The 21,709-nt window shown below is 46.4% G+C and overlaps 1 protein-coding gene across 7 annotated transcripts in view; it reads right to left on the bottom strand.

The window, feature by feature from the left end:
* The window catches only part of Fyn (FYN proto-oncogene, Src family tyrosine kinase), a 193,331-nt gene that overhangs the window by 25,581 nt on the left and 146,041 nt on the right, over positions 1-21,709 (bottom strand). For 5 of the 7 annotated variants that reach the window (XM_028769090.1, XM_028769093.1, XM_028769091.1 and 2 more), the window contains 8 exons: positions 20,186-20,282; positions 14,108-14,206; positions 11,007-11,110; positions 9,636-9,785; positions 7,016-7,180; positions 4,374-4,553; positions 2,869-2,945; positions 2,613-2,766 (listed from right to left, as the gene is read on the bottom strand). In XM_028769090.1, the coding sequence (XP_028624923.1) occupies positions 2,613-2,766; positions 2,869-2,945; positions 4,374-4,553; positions 7,016-7,180; positions 9,636-9,785; positions 11,007-11,110; positions 14,108-14,206; positions 20,186-20,282 (1,026 nt within the window). Of the gene's footprint in view, positions 1-2,612; positions 2,767-2,868; positions 2,946-4,373; positions 4,554-6,501; positions 6,658-7,015; positions 7,181-9,635; positions 9,786-11,006; positions 11,111-14,107; positions 14,207-20,185; positions 20,283-21,709 lie in introns of all 7 variants that reach the window. The other 2 variants (XM_028769094.1, XM_028769088.1) reach the window with 1 other exon arrangement.

Raw genomic sequence — 21,709 nt, forward strand, 5'->3', positions numbered from 1 at the left:
ACAATTGTCATTCGTGATCCTAAAATAGCTACATTTGGCACGTGTTTCAGAACACTGCCTGCACTCTCATAATCAACACGCGGCACGGCTGTGGCCTGCGGGTGACATAAAACCCGACTTGCAAATATTATTAGGCACATGGACCAGCTGTCTACAGGAGCTTATTAATCCCCGGCAGGAACGTCGGCATGAAGCACACATGCCATCTGCAGAATACATTGGCAAGTACATGGCGGACCTTTCCATCTAGTGGAAAGGCCAGGGCAGGGCAGACCCAGTGGAGGAACTGTAGGAACAGCTGGGCTAGCCAAGGCTGGAAAATGAAAGTCTCTCTGGGCCCCCTGACACATGTGAGTTTGAGAGGTTGTCCCTTGAGGCTTTTTCCATAAAATAAAGGGGAAATGGGACTTATGACCAATTCTCTCCGGTTTTACATTCTGCTCTCTGATTCACTGTCTTTGAGGGGAAGACAGTGGGCACGGTTCAAGAGCACACATGACCAGGTGGGCTGTACTGTTTTCAAATCCCAATCTTCAACTTGTGAGCTTTGTGGTTCGTACGAATGAATCTGCTAACTCTGGGTCTATTTCCTGCCCCTTGCAGGTCAGGCAGCTCCAGGTCCTGGCATACCTTGGCCCTTTCCGGTTCTCAGCTTCAGGACAGCATAGACTATCTCTCCTGTCACACTCCAGCCCTTCTAACTCCTGGTGCTTAGCCCTTTCCAGTGTTTCGTACGCATCTGAAGACAGTTGGCTAAGATAAGAAGGACGAAATAATATTCTAGGAGGGAAGAGAGGAATCAAGGGAATTCTGAACAAAGGACTAAGGCTTGTCCTTGGGAAGGGGTTCAGACTGCGGTCTGGATGCCATGGGAGGAGGCAGGACAGAAAGGCAGTCATGACGGGAAGTGAGAAGGCTGCATGGCCAGGCTGAGAGGGTCCTAGATGGGTTCCAGCGCAGAAACTGGCATGAGAGGTGCCAGCTGCCTAAGGCCACAGTCTTAAGCACCTTAATGAATGAGGCGTGACTTATCTACCCAGTCCATTCCAGTGGTACCTCTGTTAGCATCTGCTGGCTCCTGGCCCACCATCTCTCATTCATAGATGGGTCTAGGGGGTTAACCACAGACTCTGCAGAGTTCAAAGACTAGTTAAAAAGTGAACAGTCTTGCATTGCTCCCTCTGCCACGGAGACTTTCTTACAAACAGGAGGAAGCTCCCGAGCTTCACTGAAGCCATTTCCTGAATCAAATATTCTGGTTATCAACTTTACATGTTCTCCCTCAGGGCCAGGCCTCTGATCACATTCACTCTACCCTCTTGGCATGCCATGTCACCAAATCACGTCTGCGTTCCTCTCTGCTTAGAGATACAGCCTATTTTCGTGCCCCCACCTTGGGTGTGTGTCCCTGTACATGCCCCTCACATGATCCCACAAGGAGGCTCCAGGACAAGAAATGGTGTATGTTGGAGGAATTCAAATACCCGAGCTGTTTGTCTGACACGCAATCGGGCATTTGGACCATATCAGTACCTAGGCAGGGCCCCAGTTTAACATTTTCTCCCATCATCCACTGCATTTCCATGTTGAGTCAAATGAAAGGCGGAAGGAATTGCTATGAACTTAAAAAAAAAATCAAAGAGTGAGGAAAAGAAGATTCTAAAAATGAGTGAAATTACTATTATTCATAAAACTGTAGAATGCACCGTCCTATAATCCATCCCAGTTACTGCTCAGCCTGGCTGGGGTGGCCAGGCTTTGGTTAGCTTCACCAATGAAACCTACTCCCTGCCTGAGTCCCAGCTTTAAAACCCACACAGAGGCCTCGGCAGTTGCTAGTTCCTCAGTGCTATGCCTGGACACAGCCATGCAAGCAGCCAGGAAGTCAGAAAACACCTTGGGAATTCCTTCCTGGAAGGAAACTAACCAACAAACACCCCCAGTGGGTTGGCTTCTGGTTTGGTATGTGTTTTACATAACACTAATGTCTGTGACCTTTTGTAGGCGGTGGGTGGAGGAAGAGGAGAAGGATAGAGGGCCTTTCAGGCACTGCATCCTCTAGGCCCTCCAGACCAGTTCTTTTCTCCTTGGTGCTTTGCTGAGCTCAGTCTCGGGCTGGGCCTGGCTAGGCCTGGAAGGCAGCTGCTGAGTGAGGTCAGGATTAGCCTCCGTGTGCAGGCTCTCTACCAGGAGGTGCCTTTGCTCAGGCACTACCCACTCCTGCTGCACACGGAGCCTTGATTCCCTGATATTACGCTCTCGGTTTTCCAACACCACACCTGTTCCTTTGTAAAAGACTCAGAGTGTCACCCAATTTCTGCTCAGACATGGCTGACTGAGAACGAGCTATAACTTGGTTTCCCACAGCCTTCTCTCTCCAAAAGTGGAACATCACGTACCTAGATACTTCCCAAAAGCCAGGGGCTATGGGAACAGACACCCACTTACCAGCCCAGCGCTGCTGCACGCACTTACTAAATCCACTAGTCCCCTACCTGAGAACTGTCAAACTCTCGCCATATCAGAGAAAACAAAGGGAAGCTGGAGGAAACCAAGGTAAGGAGGAAGGCTTGCAGGATGCAATCAGGAGCCACTGTCCTGGAAGTGCCCACCTTGTCTTGCTGTGTACTCATTGTCTTCAATCAACCGAGCCAATCCAAAGTCAGCAATCTTGCAAATGAGTCCGTTCCCCACTAGAATGTTTGCTGATCGCAGGTCTCTGTGGATATAATTCATGCGTTCGATGTAAGCCATTCCTGCAGCAACCTGTGGAGAGCCAGGGAAGGGGCACAGCTGTTACACCACACGCCCTCGCCCGAGTGTCCACACGTACAGCCACAGCCCGAACCCAGACCCCGGCGGGCCTACCTGTGCTGCCATGTCCACAAGGTTCGGCAACTTCAGGGCTCGTCCTTCACCATCTTTTAAGAAGTCAAGCAAACTTCCTATGAATGAAATAAAACAATTTTAGTTTACCCAGAAAGGCAAAGATTCCCAATAGTGGCTCTACCTGATCTCCTTATTGGAAATAAAAGGTAGATGGACGGGACAATCACATCAATGGAAAAAGAAAGCTCTGAATAAAAAACAGAAACCAATTTCAAGTTTTAAGAAGCAAGTTGTAGCTTCTGAAAATAAGCAGTGTTTTTGTTTCTAGAAATAAAGGATTTAGCAAAAACGAGAAGAAATGAACTTCATCTCCTTTTATGTCACAAGAAGGAATCAAGCCATCCTCCACGTCCCGGTCACCGCTGTACAGGGACTGATGTGGAGAGAGTCAGCTTGGGTGAGCAGTCTGAGGCTGGACCGCTCTGACCAGTAGCAACAGCAGTAGCAGTATTTGCTGGACATGCATATCCTCGGGGCTCTATCCTCTACATCAGAAATTCCGGAGTCCCACAGATGCCTGTGTCTTTAGAAGATCTCTTCTAAGTGATTCAGGTACAAAGGAGTTTCAGAATTGGTGACTTATTTTCAGATTTTAAGCATCTGAGGAATATGGGTGGGGCAGGAGCTTCTAATTAGATCACAGCTAGGCACGCCTCTGCCTTAGCCAGGGTCTCAGAGCCAAGCTGATGAGGCTGAGTGAGGAGGATCTGACACCAAGACAGACAAAATCATTTGCAGGAGCTGGGGGCCACTGATGGATGGCAGTGGGTTTTTCTTTCTTTCTTTTTTTTTTTAATGCTTTAATCACAAAGTTATTTACAAAATAACCCTGGATCCAAAGGGCATACAATCTGCCAGGAAAAAAATTCCAATTATATTTTAAAAGAAAGTACACAGAGAAGGGAAATTACACTGGTGTCCTCTGATGTACAATGCACAGCCTTTTAAGGCTGTTTCTTGTTTGGTTCATTTATTTTTCCAAAACAAAGTGATCTCTGGCTTCATCCCCAACAATGCTGGTTCCATTATAATGATGCACACATGCTCACGTGGGCACCAACACACGCATGCGCACAGGGGGGTGGGGAGGGAATGACTGCATGTCATTACTTCACCTGACGTTTAAGGAGAAAGCTGGGGGAGAAGCTGTTGAGATGGGGACTGAACTTAACCCAGCAACCATCTGCTAGTGATTACTTAGCGCTAAAAAGGGAACTTGAGCAGAAGCCACCGATTCAAAATGGCAGCAGGCCTCACAGTCCTCTGCATCAGCTCGGATGGATGTTTTAATTATGCAGAGGAAGACTCCTGATGTGTCACGTGCAAAAGGCACTGCACTTCTCAAGAAATCGTGAACTCAATGTCCCCCCTTTTCTAAGTGTTATCCTGGGCGAGCAGAGTGGATACTTCCTGATGGGAATCCCGGGTGAGGAGGAGGGGGAGGCACACCGCTGTGAGGAGGAGGGGGAGGAGCTCGGCCTGACCTTTGTTCATGTACTCCGTGACGATATAAATGGGTTCCTCGGACACGACGGCATAGAGCTGCACCAGCTTGTCATGTTTCAGCTTCTTCATGATCTGCGCCTCCTCCAGGAAGGACTCCGGAGACATCGTGCCTGGCTTAAGAGTCTTTATGGCTACTTTTGTATTTCCATTCCAGGTACCTACAGATACCCCACAATATCAAGTCAACCCAAAGGTACTCTTTGCATGGGAAAAATAATTTTTACCAGCAACTTTGTGCATAAAATTAGACTTTAAGCTTTAAAACCTTAAAATAGTTCTTACGAGCAAAGACAATGGCAAGGACTCTGTCAAGTATTTTGAAGGAAAAATGAGTTTACTTATAGCTCTTTAATAATTCACTAGCTTTTTCCATTTGATGTGTGTCACTCTTTTTATGGCTTATGTATATAATTGTGAATTTACACCAGAGAGCTCTGGGCTCTTATTTAAGTGATGAAAGTTTAGGATTTAGAATTGGCCTGGGTGTTCAATAGCTGTCCTTTAGATAAAGGAAAAGCCTGGAAGAAATTAGATTAAATTCCATTTTAGAGGGTGTGCCCCTATAAAAATATGGCCACATGCCAAGGATGTTCGGAATAGGCTCTCAACTGTCTGTACTAAATGAGACACTTGACTGAGTCCTTCAGAAGACAAGCTAAGTGTGCCCATAAGCACAGGCCAGGAGCACACCATCTCCTGGCCCACAGTTCCCCAGGTAAGGTAAATTCCTCCAGCTTCCTGAGAGTCAGCCACAGAACAATGGCTTCTATCAGGTGGGCTGGGAGATCAAAGAGCAGCCAGGAAAGAAGAGAAGAACTTAAACGTGCCATGTTTAAATACTTCTTTAAAAATCTAGCTGACCCAAAGGCCAGTCTGGCTCATGGCTGCTGTCAGTCCATCTGTAAAACAGAGGAATGAACTAGCTTGTCTTTCGGTTCTCAAATTAAAAGACAGAATTCTGGCTTATTCTATTTCTAACCAATGGCTTTGAAGGATGATTTTATAAAAGAAAAATAAGAATCTGCTAATTGAAATTACATTGCTTACAATTTGAAAGAGAATTCAGGTTCACACTAAGATTTACCTAGGTGTCATCTATAACTTTCAACTCTAAGGGGTCTGTATCTTGAAGCATTTCTTATTATTCTGTTAAGACATAAAATTACAACACACATCCTACAGGGGAAACTATATGGAGAAGAACCAGTGGCTTAAAGCGTTCTTTCATCTCAGAGAGTACCTGCCTCAGTGTAAACGGGAACTCTGACAAGCTTTCAGCGGCCTCCAGGATCTGACTGGTAGCATTTTCTAATTTGAGCACAGTGCGATCTCTCTCTCTCTGCTTGGGTAACTGCCTAGGCATCTATCCCAACTGTTGTGTTCCATGGGAAATGCCTTGGTGCTCTGTGTAATGACTTGAAATTGACACTAAAGACCATATGTACATGTTTTTATCCATTTAGACTCTAAGGAAGGGAGACCTGAATACACTTTGTTATCATTTTATGGACAGACATTTTGGGGGAGGGGTCTAAGTTTATAGTCTGTCTGTAAGTAAAGTTGCAACCGACCCAGAGGGTTATAAAAGCCATCTCAATGGCCCAGTGCAGTTGGCATTACTGAAGAATGTGTGTATAATGAAGATATGTGTGTACAGATCTAAGATCTATAGGAGATTTTAAATATATCTGATATAATCTCCAAATAATCCAGTGAAGCATGTATCACTTCAGTTTTACAGATGAGGACTGGAGCCCAGAGGAGCGCTTAATCATGCAGCAAGGGTTGAGAGCCAGGCTCAGTGCCTGGGAAGCCCATGACCTTACTCTGAAGCAGCTCTCACATGGCATCTGACATCCCATTTTACAGGAAGAGAAAGAGGCACCATCGCTGGCTTCCTGCTCTGCAGGTGTTTAATGAGCCATGAAATAGGACAGATGAACACAGCAAGGTGCCACTGAAGTCTGCAAACCTGACGGCTTGAGCCCATCTAGTTACAAAGGTTAAGGGTCTTTGTCCCAATGGCCACACAGGCATTTCTGTTCAAAACTGTCCTTTTCACTGGCTCGGAGATGGAGCCAAAACAGAATGTGCCCTCTGCCTTACCAAGCCACACTTCAGCGAAACACCCCTGCCCCAGCTTCTTCTCCAGAAACAACGAGTCACGTGCAACTTCCCAAGCATCTTTAGCCAATCCAGAAGTTTGTGGGGTACAACTTGATGAAACCACAGTTAAGTTAAAACACAAACCATCAGCTTTCTCTACAGGAAAGGGAATTAATAAAGAAAACAGTCCTTATAATCCATAATCATGCATGCACTAGGAAAGATGGAAGGTGACTTCCCTGAGGGCAACACTGAGCCAACGTCTGCAGCTGCCACAGCAGGGTGAGGCCTGAGCAGGTTGGAACACTGCTTCCACCGGCTGTAGAACAACCTGTAGTTCTTGCCTGTTTCTATCTCTTTTTGAAAAATTCCAAATTCTTCCAAATAAAATTAAACAATTCAAACTGTTTGTTTATCCTGATCATGAAACTATCATTGTTCCCACCTTCCATCTTGATGTTTGGGATTTCCCAAACAGGGAAGCTAATAAAAGAGTAATTGAATCTCGGCATACCCATCCATACTTCCCCAAACTGCCCATTTCCCAGTCTCTTGATCAACTGCAGGGATTCTCGAGGGATTTCCCAGACATCTTTGGTTTTGACAGACAGATCGGTAAGCCTTGGCATCCCTTTGTGACAGGGAACTACTAGGCGGCAGCAGAGACCTGCGGCTCTCTCTGGAGGAGCAGGGCAGCGGTGAGGGAGAGAAGAGCAGAATATGTAACAACAATGCACAGGCCACAGAAGGTTCAACGCACATGAGCAAACACATTGGCTGGAGGTAGATGAGGGTGTGTCAGATATGGACCCTGCTGTGCCATCGGGCACGCTCGCTGTCCACAGGCACAGCCTGCGTTGGCGTCCGGGTACTTTATTCTAATGAACTCATATTCATTACCTTGAATTCAAAATGCCCTTGCTAATTTCAAAAAGTACATATAAAAATAAAAACTGTCCCTGTCCCTTCTGGTATCTAAGGATTGAGGAACTCTCCCTGGTACAAGCATGCTTAAAATGCCAACTTTAGCAGAGGAGCCTCCCACAGAACTCTGGTCTGTTAGAACTGGTGTGTCTCAGGAGTACACCTGGCGGTGGAATGTCACATTCTCTTTAGTGACTATTCTGTCCTGACTCCACCGCTCCTGTGTGCTCACACTAATTCTTTGCAACATTCCACTAAAAGCAAACAAAACAAAAAACACGACCTTTTAAAGCTTCCTATGTATAACTTAGGAGTCTGGATGTAAAGAAATAATGGAAATTAAAAACATTCACAGAAACCGAGTGACATGGAAAGCCAGGGAAACAGTAGCTACTGTTGAGGTGACTGGGAAGTTGTTTTCCCCCACCCCTCTTCCATTTTGAAAAGACTATACCTTCGAGAATCTAGCAGAGGTATGGGGAGACTGACTGAATGCCAACAGAGAGTAAGCACACAGGGAAAGATGCAAGCCACACAGAACCCACACCGAGGTGGGCAAAGCCCCCCATGTCCCTGGAAGCCCCTGGGATTCTAAGCACAAATTGTGGTTGCCTCTTTTCTGGGAATTCTTAACTTACTTTACATTCTTTTTTTTTTTCTATCTGTTTTTGAGATGTTTAGTCAGGAGATTATTTATGTGTCAGTATTTCAAAGGCATTATATGTGCAAGAAGGAGGAAGAGGAAAAGCCAATATAAAAACAAATCTAACTCAAGATGGATTTTTTTTCCCTGAGATTAAAAACCTTCTATCGCGGCTCTGCCCGCTCCCTCCTTCGGCTCTTTGATGTTATTAAGGTGCCCTTTCCAGCACACTATTTTCAAATGATCCAAACCCCGGGGATCCTGCTGATGTTTGCCTGTAATGAAATATATCTCAGCATTTGAAAAATCCTTATATCATACAGGCGTTTTGTGTATATCACTCAGGAAGATTTTCTGCTCCATTTCCCTCAGTATTCCATTAGAACCCACATAGAACGAGAGAGCTAATGTCCAAATCACTGGCTCAGCCATTGGTAATTTTTTCAATTGGCCAGAATCAATACATAGGCACTTCCTATTGTTATTTTTAAAAGACTACACATTTTTTTTTTTTTTTTTGGTGTGCTAAAGACAGCACATGTCTTTTTCAATGGTGGGTAAAAAGGCTGGGGGTGGAAGCTCCTGTCTGTAACCCCAGCATTCGGGAGGCTGACACAGGAGGATTGCTGTAACTCTGAAAGGTTACCTCTGGCTACATAGTGAACACTAGGCTTCCTAGGGCTGCAAGTGAGACCTTATCTGAGAAAAAAGGAAGGGCCACATACACAACATGCATTGGATAACAGGACACACTTGTTAACCAAGGAAAGCAAGCATCACATACTAGACAACTGCGCATGGAGTTACATATGTAAATAAAACGCACATGAATGCACATATGCTCGATAATTGAATGGCCAAGAACAACCGAAGAATGGGGTCACGCGATATGAAGACAGTGCCTAATCTTTGTTTAATGGCATCACGACAGCTGGGTGTGGTGGTGCACGCGTTCAGTCTCAGCAGTAGGAGGCAGAGACGGGTGGATTTCTGAGTTTGAGGCCAGTAGGCCTATATAGTGAGATCCCGTCTCAAAAAAAGGAAAAAAAAAACAGAAAGCCCACGAGATAGTGGTAACCGTTGTGGCCGCACACAGGCAAGCCTGGGTAGGAAGCAGCTGCCGGGAACTGCAATGCAGATTTATTTCTACAGAGATGACGGTGACTTGCAGAAATGTGTGTGCAGCCCCGCTGAGGTGATGTGTCAAGTGAGGCTTCCTACGGGGTCCCGACTGAGCCTGCCCAGGGGCAAAACTTTCCTCCTTCCTTTCACAGTCCTGCATTACGTGATGAAGGCAATAGGTAAAGAAAGTGCAAGGGTTTTTATTCTGAAAATAAAATCACAAATACAACTTTCAAGATTTAAACTGTATGCCTTCTACTTGGGGGGAGTTCTGGAAAACACATGAGGAAAATCGTATCTGTAGCTGAAGAGCAACAGAGCCACTGACTTAGGGTGGGCACAGGAGTCTCACCTAGCGCCCTACCTCCTCCTCTTCCCGTCCCAGCTCTCAGCCCACCCACCCCTCAGTTTCCAGATGATGGTGGGTGGTTAGGACTGAGCTTACCTGAGTAATGTTGAACAAGCTGCTGGAGTGTCTCGAACTGGGCCCGCGTGGTGATGTAGTAGCCACCATTGTCCAACTTGCGGATTTTATAATGTTTGACATGGTCCCCTTTCATATCGTCCCAATCACGGATGGAAAGTGAGTAGGCACCTGGCAAACGTGCAAAGCATTAGCCGAGCCAATCATCCGAGCACCAGTCTGTTCTGTAGGCCTCACTTATTTGACTAATAATTATTAAAACCCACATGCATGCACACATACACACGAGAGAAAGAGACACACAGACACACATCTCCACTCAGTAACGGGACAAAGACAACTTTGGTTGCCTTGCCAGTGTTCGAAGATGTTAGCAACACAGTGACTTTGCTCTTGGAACTGAAAGCTTCCTGGTTTTCCTAAAAGTTTCCTTTCAGTTTCTTGTGTTGTCTAACACTGCACAGACCAATCCTACTGGGGAGATGAAGACTGGACTCCAGGTGAGCTTGCCTCCTGATTTAATTTCCTGTGGACTAGCTGTGAGGCAGGGATGATGGAGGGGTGGGAGGCAGGGGTGGAGGGGGCAGAGGGGGCTCAGGGGTGGGGGGCAGAGGTGGTTAGGGATAGGCAGGAGTGGGGCACAGAGGTATTTGGTAGGGAGACAGGGGTGGGGGACAGAGGTGGTTGGGGGAGGCAGGGGTGCAGGAGACACAAACGACAGAGGAACAGAAGGTGGGAACAAAAGAAATGGAAGTCTGTCCTCTCGTGGGAAGCTCCAAAGCTCTGCTTGCCCATCTTCACAGGGACAGGTCGCCAGTGTGTGGCACGGCACTGTTCTCTGCCCCTCTGCCTCCTCTAGGGAGTTATTAAACAGAGAGAAGAGGAAGGAGTCCTTTACTAACAAAACAAGGTGGAAGGAAAGGAAAACAAATTTAAGCTGGGCAGTAGTGGGGCACGTAGACCTTTGATTCTAGCTCTTGGGAGGCAGAAGCAGGTGGATCTCTGTGGGTTCGAGGCCAGCCTGATCTACAGAGCGAGTTCTAAGACAGCTAGGGCCACACAGATAAACACTGTCTTAAAAACAAAAACAAAAAACAAACCAAGAAGGTAAGAAAAATAGAGCTCCTGCCTTTTAGAGTCACTAGCTCTTAACAGACCCCGAGTCTGAGGAAGGAAGCCACCTGGCCTCTGCTTCTGGAGGAGCCTCCCTGAGCCTGACATCTCTTGGAGCTGAAGTTTCAGCGTCTTCAGGGGAGCTAGAGAGCAGAACCGCTTCATGCCAGAGAGGGCCATGCCAGCAAGACCCTTGTGCATTACAGCTAAGCCTTCCAATCCCAAAGACCAGTCCTCAGATTTGAATGGCACGCCAGGTTTGTCCTCTCCTTAGCTTACCTTTGGTGGTTTCACTCTCGCGGATAAGAAAGGTACCTCTTGGGTTTCCAAAGGACAGGAGCTGTCTCTCAGCATCTTTGCGGCCAAGTTTTCCAAAGTACCACCTTCAAGGGAGACGCAGGCGAGAAAATAAAGGCACTTGTGACTGAGCAAGGAATCTTTTGCTCCACAAATTCCTTGGCCCCTAATGTTATTCCTGCTGCCCTAAATCGTTTTTTTTTTTCTGGTTTCATCCAGTCCCTTTTCAGTCTTTCCTAATTCTATCCTCTCTACATCTCTTCCATTCTGAAAACAAAACCATCCTTGAATCATGGGTTGTATTCCTCCTTTCCAGGATGACAGGAACTTGTGTGTGAAAATGCCACCTGCATGCACAGAGAGAGAAATCTGCCACCTTGTTTGAAATGCCAACTGCAGGAGACGATTCCACAGCTCAGCTGTACGACCCTTGATTTCTGAGCATAATTACAACTCCTGGGAAATACCAAGACTCAGCTCCAGTATAAAGATCATCAATCAAGCATGATTTTTTTTTTTAAAGGAACCCACTTAGGATGGATAAAGAAGGAAGACAGAAAACGTTTCTACTCAGTCTCTGCCTACAGGAATTCTGAAGACACGAAGTCAGCTCTGCCCCTCATCTGAGATGGCTGCTGTCCTTGGAAGCCTGGTTTGATTTTCTCTCCCTGTCCAGCAGGCGTGAGGACTCAAAAGCACCTAGGCTGTGCTCTGCAGCTGGGCTTCTCTCTGACACAGCTGTAGAGACTGCTTACCGCACATCTGAGATCTGTGCATGGTTAATGAGCATGTCCACAAAAACGAGTCGGTGGTGGAGGCGTCTTACCATTCCCTTGCAACAGCACTGACAGCACATTTGTACAGTGGCAGGACGCCCTGCAGGCCACCTCAGGATCGGCAGTGTCTTTTGTCTCCCCACTTGTACTGCTGAGCCCTAACCAATGCCTGGTGATCTGTTCACATTTCAGCACCGGGTTGTGTATGAGAGGTTAAGTGTGCCAAGAGCCCAAGGGAGAGTTCTGGAGCATTCCGCCAGAATCTATGCATAGGAGCAGCTTTTAGGATATTTACCTATGGAAGCAAATGGTTTTAAAAATGAAGCTTCAATTGCCACTCTTGAAGGTAGCTAGTAAGTTCACTGTCAGATCCTTCTGTGAGTCAAAGAATCTCACTGAAGAAAACGCCCACCACCTTAGCTCTTCAGTGATTTGAGAAGCATCAAAATTCTCCAGAATCCCAGTGTTGCAATAGCGTGTGTGACGGATACGACACCAACTATGTGAGAAATGTCTTTCTTGATACACAGTAACTCAATTAAAATGCTGTGTAAAATTGGTAAGAGGGTTTATAGAACAATAGGTTACACCTAAGCACATAGTGCCAACTAACTGCATGTGTAAAAACCACAGGCTTTATTTTAAAGTGACCTTACATTCTAAAAATGTAGGAGGAGCTAAGGTGGAAGGAGTTAGGAGAGGAAAAGGTGGAGTAAGGAGGAGAGGAGAAAAAGGAAGAGGAGGAGCTAGGAGACAGGAGAGGAGAACCAGAGACAGAGAGGAGATGGAGGCAGATGTTCACATGTTTGTAGCAGTCAAAGGTAGTTGGTATATCTAGGTTGGGTATTGGGTTACACTTCTGATTGTATGGGTATCTTGTTACTGATCATTACCAAATATATAAGCCTTTGATTAATCTTTAAGCATTAGAGTCTCATCTTTCTACTGGGCCCACATGGATGGCGGGATGGTCTAGGCAATGCCCAGCCTTGCAGAGACAGCATGGGAGATTGAGTCATCTCCCATGCCGACGTCTTGTGGGTAGCAGGGCAGTTGTTTCTAGTTGGCCAGTTCTAGCTGCAGTACACGTGTGGCCTCCAGCCGAGAAACATGGCGGCTGGGCTAGGCAGAGCCATTGCAGTTTAGACAGTCGGATTAATGAGTGGCCGATTTTAAATACTTAGTACAACATAAAAAGCCCAACATTTTTTTTAAAAAAACTTTATCATTATAAGTATGACTTAAATATGCGGCCCCTATGGGTTCTCGGTTAAATTAAAGGAATGTTACTTTGTAGTAAGTTTTAAATTCCAAAAAGACACGGGATATATTTACAAATCTGTCCTAAAAATTCAGTACAAAATTTCCTGATAATGAAACACATTAACAATGGGAGAGGAACAGCTCAAAACCACAGTGCTGGAGAAGCAGAAGCAGATCTTAGTGTAGGAAATACAAAAGACTCAAAGGCGAGTGACTGATGGACCGGGGCTTTGGCTAGGGTGAAGCATTCATCCTCCTCGCTGTACCTGCACAAATCCACAGCGGGATGAGAGCTGCAGGCTGTGAGGCCTGGCCGGGGGCTGGGGTGGACGCCATGCTCCTGAGTTTGGGGCATCACCCTCCCTCCCCGTTTTCTAAGAGTTCCTACAAGTTTCTCTGGCAGGAGAATGAACAATGTCCAGTCAGTTATTCTTTGAGAGTCCTGGAGTCTCCTGCCACTCTCCTCAAGTGCCTCCAGCAGGAGGGTGGGGACAAACAACTGCTGGTCAACGGTGACCAGCTACAAACCAACCGAGACCTCAGTCAAAGAACACATCGCCTGAAGCCCACAGCTGCAGTACTTTCCACGTTGCTCAATGTGAAATATTTTTACCTGGGGCCAAGGGGTATGTCTTTCCAGAATGCTCAGTATTTCTGATTATCAAGCAGAGAACTCCTGGCTTAATCTTTCATAATTATCTGCCTCTCCACTGCTCAGGGAGCAGGCTGCAGGCGCCTGGCGCTCTCAGTAACACATGCTGCAGCTGCGCTTTCCCGCATTAGTTTTTAATCTGGAGCAAGTTGTTGGGTTTTCACCTAGGGTACTCATATAAAGCTTCTAATAAGAAACCGGACAGGCTTCACGGAAACCATGACGTTAATAACGGTGTACTCCACAGACCTGACAGAGTGGCAGCACTGTATTCTCTCAACCTTTAACCACTGGGAAAGCTCTTCTCCCTCCTGTGCTCTGTCACTGGCATCTTATGTGATAATTAAAAGCAGACATTTAGAAAAACAACGACAACAACAACGACAACATACTCTTCTGCCTGGATGGAGTCGACTGGAGCCACATAATTGCTAGGAATGTAGCCAGTTTCCCCAGTTGTCAGGGAGCGGGCTTCCCACCAGTCTCCTTCCCTGCAAAGGAAGAGAAGAGACGTGAATGCATCATCCAATCTGCATTCTGCAGTCAGATTCTATGCAAACTTTCAACACCGGCCCTGAGAAGGCCAAATGCTTTACAACCTGAACCACGACGAGCTGAAGTCAGCGTGCTTCTGTAACAAGCATGAGGCTCTGTTCAATACCCAGCACCACACAAGCAAAGAGTGGAAATCCCAGGAGGAGGCTGAGTTCAAGGTCAGCATCAGGAGATCCTAAAGCAAACACACTTTCCCACACAGGGCTCAGGGAGGGTGCGCTTGCAGGAGGAGCATCTTTCTGGGTAGGAGGTAACCTTGAATGAGGTGTGTGTGTGTGTGTGTGTGTGTGCGTGTAGTACACACACTAGCCTCAGTTTACTTTCGAAAAACTGAAGATTGGGGGGAAGAAGGCCCAGTGAGGGATGGATGCATGCTTAGTGTACTTAGCAAGCTTGCTCGTAACAAAGTGGGAAGAAGACATGACCTTCTACAGGTAGACTGATAGAAGACTACCATATAGCAGGCTTTCCTCAGACGCTTTCAACAGGATATTATTCTATTAAACATTCATAGCTTTAGCTGTCTGAATCTGCTGGAGGTGGGGTGGGGGTGTAGCCAGAGGGCAGGGGGACTCACAGGCGTGAACTCTGAGTTACTGTAGGAAATTTCAGACTGTGAACCAGGAGGGGGACTTCCAACACTCAGTTTAAAGTCACTGTATGTCGAACTACTATCCATATGCTTGGATTCATGATGGCTGATGGTCTGTGAGCCTCCTCATTAACAGTGGGTGGGTCAAAGCTCATGTCTGTGGAGTTCAGCTGTGACTTGCACTGAATGTCTCCCCACCACTGAAGTCAGAAACATGAGGGCCGGGGAAACAGGCCTGCCCGCCACCATATTAGGCTTCTCAGCTTCTGACCATTACAGACATATCCCCTCCTCTTCTTCTCTTTTCAGTCCGTGGAGGTAACAAGAGAAAGCTCAGGCCTTTAATTTTTTTTTTTTAAATCACCTTTTGGCTGGGCTCTGTTGATGCTCAGTCAGGGAAGAAGACATACCGACTTTGGGCTGGGGAAGATCCTCCCAGGCCGACTACACTAGGTAGACACCCTAGCCTCCTGTTAAGGCCAGAGTCTTCCTTCAGATTCCCTACAGATGAAACTTCTGACCAGGGGTACCTAGGACCAGTGATGTCTGGTGGGGTTTTAGAAAGTCACAGAATAGAAGAATAAAATGGGGACTCACCCAAGTGGGCGTGGCTATAAGATAAATAACAGAACAGTACACACACATATAACACACACACACACACACACACACACAGGCACACACACAAAATCAAAGTGATATTAAGTTTTTAAAATTATATTAAAAAAAATTATGTGTAGGCATGTGTGTCTCTCTATGCAGTCACCTGCACATGAGTGGACGTACCCTTGGATAGCAGAGACCTCTGACCTGCTGCAGCTGTGGGTGGTTATGAGTTTACTGACTTGGGTGCTGGAAACCAAACTTGGGTCTCCTGGAAGAGCAGCACATTCTCCTAACTCCTGAGCCGTCTCTCTAGTTCTAAGGGATTGTAAAACTTACTCCTTGGTTAGGTGTGGTGGAGCATACATTTAGTCCAAGAACTTGGAAACAGAGCCAGCTGACTCTCTGTGAGTTCAAAGCCAGCCTGGCCTACACAGTGGGTTCCAGGCCAGTCGGAGCTACATAGTGAGACAACAAACAAACATACATGTTCCTGGCATCTTTCCCTTTCAACCTTATTAAATGAACAGATCAACCACGAGAGTGATACTGTAGTTCTCTTACCCAGAAAACTGTTGAATTATAATTACAATGCGTCCATATTCTTGTCTGAAATATTTATACTTATGAAAGAATTTACATAGACAAAGTCCCCAGGGAGAGCCGTGTCGTTTGCCAGGTGGACATCTCTCCAAGCTGTCATCTGTGCATATGTGCCTCTGCCTTGTCACACACACAAGTCACGACGTGTGTGCTGTGTGGCAGGGTGCTTGCCTAGCTCGCACACGGCAAGGATCGTATTCCCATTACCAAGGAGAAAACAAAATGTTAGCACTTTAAGTCAGCGCTGTTCCCATGTCTAGCCCCACAGAAATATATGTGGTTGCAAGTCTAGCATCTAAATGCATATGTAGAAGTTATACTAACCACCATGTGTGTTGAAGAAAAAGGCTTTGGAAACACTACCTTCATTTTAATAGTGACAATGTTTACTGCTCTGAAATTCCACTAGATGGAGACATTTCATCATTAAAAAAAATAAAAACCACCCACTGGCTCTTCACTGCAACCTGGCTCCCAACCTGGGAAATGCTCCAAACCGGTGAAGAACAATTAAGTGCTGGTAGCACAGGCTTATTTTCTAATGCGTGCTAACCTTCATCAAGTTGGCTGTAATTGAATTCAATTAGAGAAAAACTAGCATCAATTTCAGGTGTTGTCAGAATGTTGGGGGGAGGAAGCCAATACATCTTGCTGCAAACTGGGACAAGCCCAGTCTTATTTAGGTGACTTGGCATTAACGAAGCAATTTCCAGTTTAAGTATCAGCTGTCTTGTTTTGGTGTAGGTATCTAAATGGTTTACACACATTAGAATTTAACAGTTATTCAGAAGAAAGATAGCACCACTCTGGACTTCCGTTTCTGGGCCAGGCAGGGCCATATTTTTTCCCCTTCACAGGGATGACACACAAATGACAAAGACTCACACATTATGAGGCAAAAGTCACATCTTGTGGTGTTTTTCTCACACTCTGTTCTCACTGGTCCTTGAGGAGCAGAGTGGTAAGAAATAAACAAATAATAAACAAGCAAAAACTGGTTAACTCACTGGCAGCACCATTCACCTACACAGACCTTCTGCACAAGGCGATGGTTTGCAGCAGGATCTCTAACAGAACTGTTACTCTTGACTTGAGGTACTGTAGTTATTCAGTCTTTGTAAATCGTGTGTGTGTGTGTGTGTGTGTGTGTGCGCGCGCGCGCGCGTGCGCGCGCGCACGTGCTGTTCAGGTATTCTTGCCAGTGTGTTTGCATGTCTACAGAGGCCAGAGGATGATATGGGCATCTTCCTCAGTTGTTCTCTTCTTTATTTCTGAGAAAAGGGCTCTCTCACTGAACCTGAAGCTGATTTAGCAAGACTGGGTGAGCAGTGACTCCTCCCATCTGCCTCTGCTTCCCTAGGAATGGGTCACGAGTAGTGCTGTGTGCCACACTCAGACTTCTGCATGGACACTGCGGACTGGAGCAGGTTCCCAGGCCCGACCTGCTGAGCGGTCACTCTGGTCTATAAAGCTGCACTTCTTTGAACTGTTCTTATGGTTCAGCTTTTTAATTAACTCACACCTGGTAGATACTGCCATACTGTTCTGAACCTGGATGAGAATGGCTTCTAAGTTTCTGTAACAGACCCTGTTCCTCCATTCCTGTCTTTACTCCTAAAGTCCCTCACAGGGCTGTGGCTCCAGTAGCAGGGAGGTCAGATACTTAGGAGATCAGATGGAGGCAGGAAGTTGCTTTGCCAAGAGCAGCCAGCCCTGACCTGTCCAGCCAGCCAGGGTGTGCTGGATTCCTCCTGCATTCTGCAGCTGTACTTCTTACTCAAAGACAGACTCTTGAAACAACTTCTATCACAGGTCTGGGTAATCCAATTTTTGTTTTCTGGCTGGGTGGTGGTGCACGCCTTTAATCTCAGCACTGGGGAGGTAGAGACAGGAGGATCTCTGAGTTGGAGACAAGCCTGGTCTATAGAGTGAGTTCCAGAACAGCCAGTGCTACACAGAGAAACCCTGTCTTGAAAACAAAACAAAACACCAAACCAAACCAAACCACAATTTTTTTTCCTAATTATGACAGAAAAGAACTTTCAGTAGGTCCTGGGTCATGACCATGTTTCTATCTATGTAAAATACCGACTACATTTTAAGGACATGCTGTTTCAAAGTGGGTAAATCACCAGTTACAAAGTGTGAAAACGGGGGATAGAATAAGTGAGCTTAATTACAGTGCAGAGGGAGCTCAAGCCTTTTAAAACTGAGAACTACCAACAGGTCAGTGAGGCCCCCCAAACCCTGCACACACTAGGAGGAGCCCTCCTGAGCATGTCTTGATAGAGGGGTAGTCAGAAGGGACATATACAGGAGGAGGGGTGGCAGTTGTCCCAGGGAGGACAGAGCCCCATTCCTCTCAGTGCCAGATCCAGGGCTGGGGGAGGGAGGGAGGGAGGGAGGGAGGGAGGGAGGGAGGGAGGGAGACCTTCTTACCATCTGCTCTGTGCTCTTGCTTTGTATTCTCTTCCCTGTCATTACCCTTGACTCCAGGATATCGTCTTGCTGTACAAACCTTACTTTTCTTTTCCATAACCTTGAAAAGGGGCACTTAAATGCCATGTAAGACACAGAATTCCACTCTTAAAGGAAAAGCCCCTTAGCAATGTTCTATTCTAGAAGAACAGGGTCAGAGGACCACGGACTCTGGAACCATTGAAAGCTATGCAGTCAAATAAAATGCAGTGAGATAGCCTGCATCTGCCCTTAAACATGCCTCTAAAATTCCCTTTGTTGATAGTGTAGACTCTTTCTGCAACAAAGGACAATAACAGGGCCTTGACTTTGCCAGTGACTAACTCAGCCATGGCTGCAACCTCAAAACATAGGCCTACATTAGGTGCCCAGAATTGTATGTGCCTTTTTCTATCCCTTCTACTTCTTACTTCCTAGGGTCTACAGGGTTTCAAACTTCCAGTCAACCCTGCCAGCTAAGGGATATTGTAGGAACCGGGGAGCTTTACACAAACCCAGTCAGTAGACCCTAACAAGCAGCATTCGTGGGAGACTCACACTGACAATAAGCAATGATAAATGGGAGGAGATCAAAGGCAAACGCCCCCTCTCCAACTCCGCAGCCACCTCCCCCATTTCCACTGTCATTCAGACACTCCAGCTGCCTCTGATGGCAGCATCTGGGCATTTCCAAGGTCACACCTGACACCATACTCAGAATTCTCAACCCCACATCTCACTCTGGGCTTTGCCACCTGCCAGGACTGTGCACTTGGGCAGCTCCCTCGCCTGTGTTCTCGGATGTCACAGAACATACTTCAGACAGTTGTTGAGAAGAATAAACGACAGCAATCCTAACTTAGTACACGGTCAGTGCATAAGGCACTCTCAATAAACGGCAGCTGCTTACTATTTTAAAATCCCTGCGCCTGCAGGAGATCTTGGGGTGGGGGGAGAAGGAACTAATGCTGGCTGCACACACATGATTAGTCTGTGAGAACACCGTAAATTTTGTTTTTGAAAATTGTAGTAAAATACGTGTAACATAAACATATCAATTTTTACATTTTTAAGTGTGAAGTTACAAAATGGTAAGTTAGTATATACATTGTTGTACAACCAGCACCAGGCATGGTTATATGCACTTTTGCCATGTGTTTCAATAAATTAAAAAACAAAACAAAACACACTCATCCCTCTTTTGTGATGACAACTGCTCCTAATTTTAAAAGTCTCTTGCTTTATGCAGACAGTGTCTGCTGACATTTTAGAAGAGTTACTAGTGTGTCTGCAGGTATGGGGTTTTGCTGTTGAAAGCTGGTATGTTCTCAGTGCAGTGCTGACAGCCAGGGGCACCCTGGGAAAGAGCAGGCTTCCCATAGATATACTCTTGAGGTTACAGGGAGTTCCCACTGCCACACCCCTCTTTTCTCTGGGTATGTTACCTTCTTACCTCAGCCCCTAGGTTCCTCTTTTTTAGAGGGAGCTGACGGGCCAAGCTTCAAGTCATTCAACTGCCTTGAAATTCAGCCAGAGAAATCGCAATTGGACTTCCTAGCAAGAGCAGCCCCCACCCCCATCCCAGGCGCGGATGCATTTGTCACACCTTACCCCCAGACCCAATGGCATGTGCGCTTCACCTCCCCAATCCCGAACTTACGAGCTGTTCAATATTTGAAATTTTTCTCCTTTGTGAAAACTCAGGTCATCTTCCGTGCGTGCCTCATAGTCATAAAGTGCCACAAACAGTGTCACTCCTGCCAAAAAAGGGCGGAGATCATTACACAGGGAATTAATACTATGAAATCACATTTTCGTTAAATATCTATGTTTAGTCTATGTTTAGTCAGCATTAATAGACGTATTGAGGCATTGTAATTAATATGGTGTCACCATGGTAGCTTTATAATGTAGTCTGTGTAGGGGGGCTTTATGACAAAACCCGAGAATTGAGGGCCGTCTCGCCATGCGACTCTGTGAGGTCTGAGGAGGAGACAGGGCTCTGACTGACACGGATCTGTGGCAAGGACTGGCCTACTTCATCCCCTACCCATTTCCCTGAAGGCTTGTGCTACGGCCTAGGTGAATGGATCACTCTTTCAACCCTAGCACAAGGTAGCAGTGAACGGAACAGACTTGTTCTGTGCCTGGGAATGTTCCGCTGTCTCTGCAATGCTCACCCAGGTGGGAGATGCACTGCACCCACCCACAGCTTGGTCATGAATGTCAGTCTCGCTGCTGATACTTCCCGCCCCCTTGGTTCTTCTTCTGCATCTGCCTCTCCTCACACGGTCTACTCCCTCTTCCTCAGTCTTAGGTCCTTTCACCTGCCGACTCTCGGGGACTGTACCACATCCCAGAAGTTTCCTATCAATAGCAAAAATCTACCCAGCATTCTGCTTAGCCTAGGGCTTGCCCCATGCGTTAGGCAGAGCACAGTGACTCCCGCCTGGGTTCAGTCTCTTGTGCAGCCCTCCTTTCCTTAGGAACATAATGACTTCATTCACTTAACACAGTATACAAAGGGGACAGATGTCCCCAGTGTGACACATCCGTTCAGAAGACGGTGATTTCTCTGCTGCCACACCACCTTAAGGAGGGTGCTATGCTAGCATAACAACAAACTGGCTAAGCCCTGGACAGGGACTTGATCCTGCCACACCATGTGAGCTAGGCAGCAGCCAGCACACCCTGCCCACAGCCTCTAACCAGGTTATCCCTCCCAGATTCAGACCCACAGAAACACAGATAACAGATAGAAGATCGTAAATGAATGCATTGTTCAAGCTGCTACATTTTGTGATTGTCACACAGGATGTGATAACTAAAGGGAGCTTTTAATTTCTCTGTAATCTGGCTTCTCGTATTGATTTCCACGCATTTCAAAGCACCTGCCATGATGGCTTATCCACACTGGCTTCCCTTCTCCCAAGTCATTTCCAGGGAGAATGGTAGGCATGAGAATGGAGAAGAACTTGTCTTTCACCTGTCTCGGGTAGACATCCTGACCACGGAGCAGGGCTCCTTCAGGACTGACTTCCTTTCCTAAGGTTTCTCTGAGAGTAGAGGAGTCTGGCTTAAAACAAAATGTGGTGGCCTCTATGGTCAGGCCTACTCAGATTTCATATTTCATTAGCTGATGTCGCTTCTTTTATAATATTATAGCAAAACCAAGCCATCTTTA

Source organism: Grammomys surdaster, unplaced genomic scaffold (genome assembly GCF_004785775.1).
Source record: "Grammomys surdaster isolate TR1022 unplaced genomic scaffold, NIH_TR_1.0 190, whole genome shotgun sequence".
Classification (NCBI taxonomy): Eukaryota; Metazoa; Chordata; class Mammalia; order Rodentia; family Muridae; genus Grammomys; species Grammomys surdaster.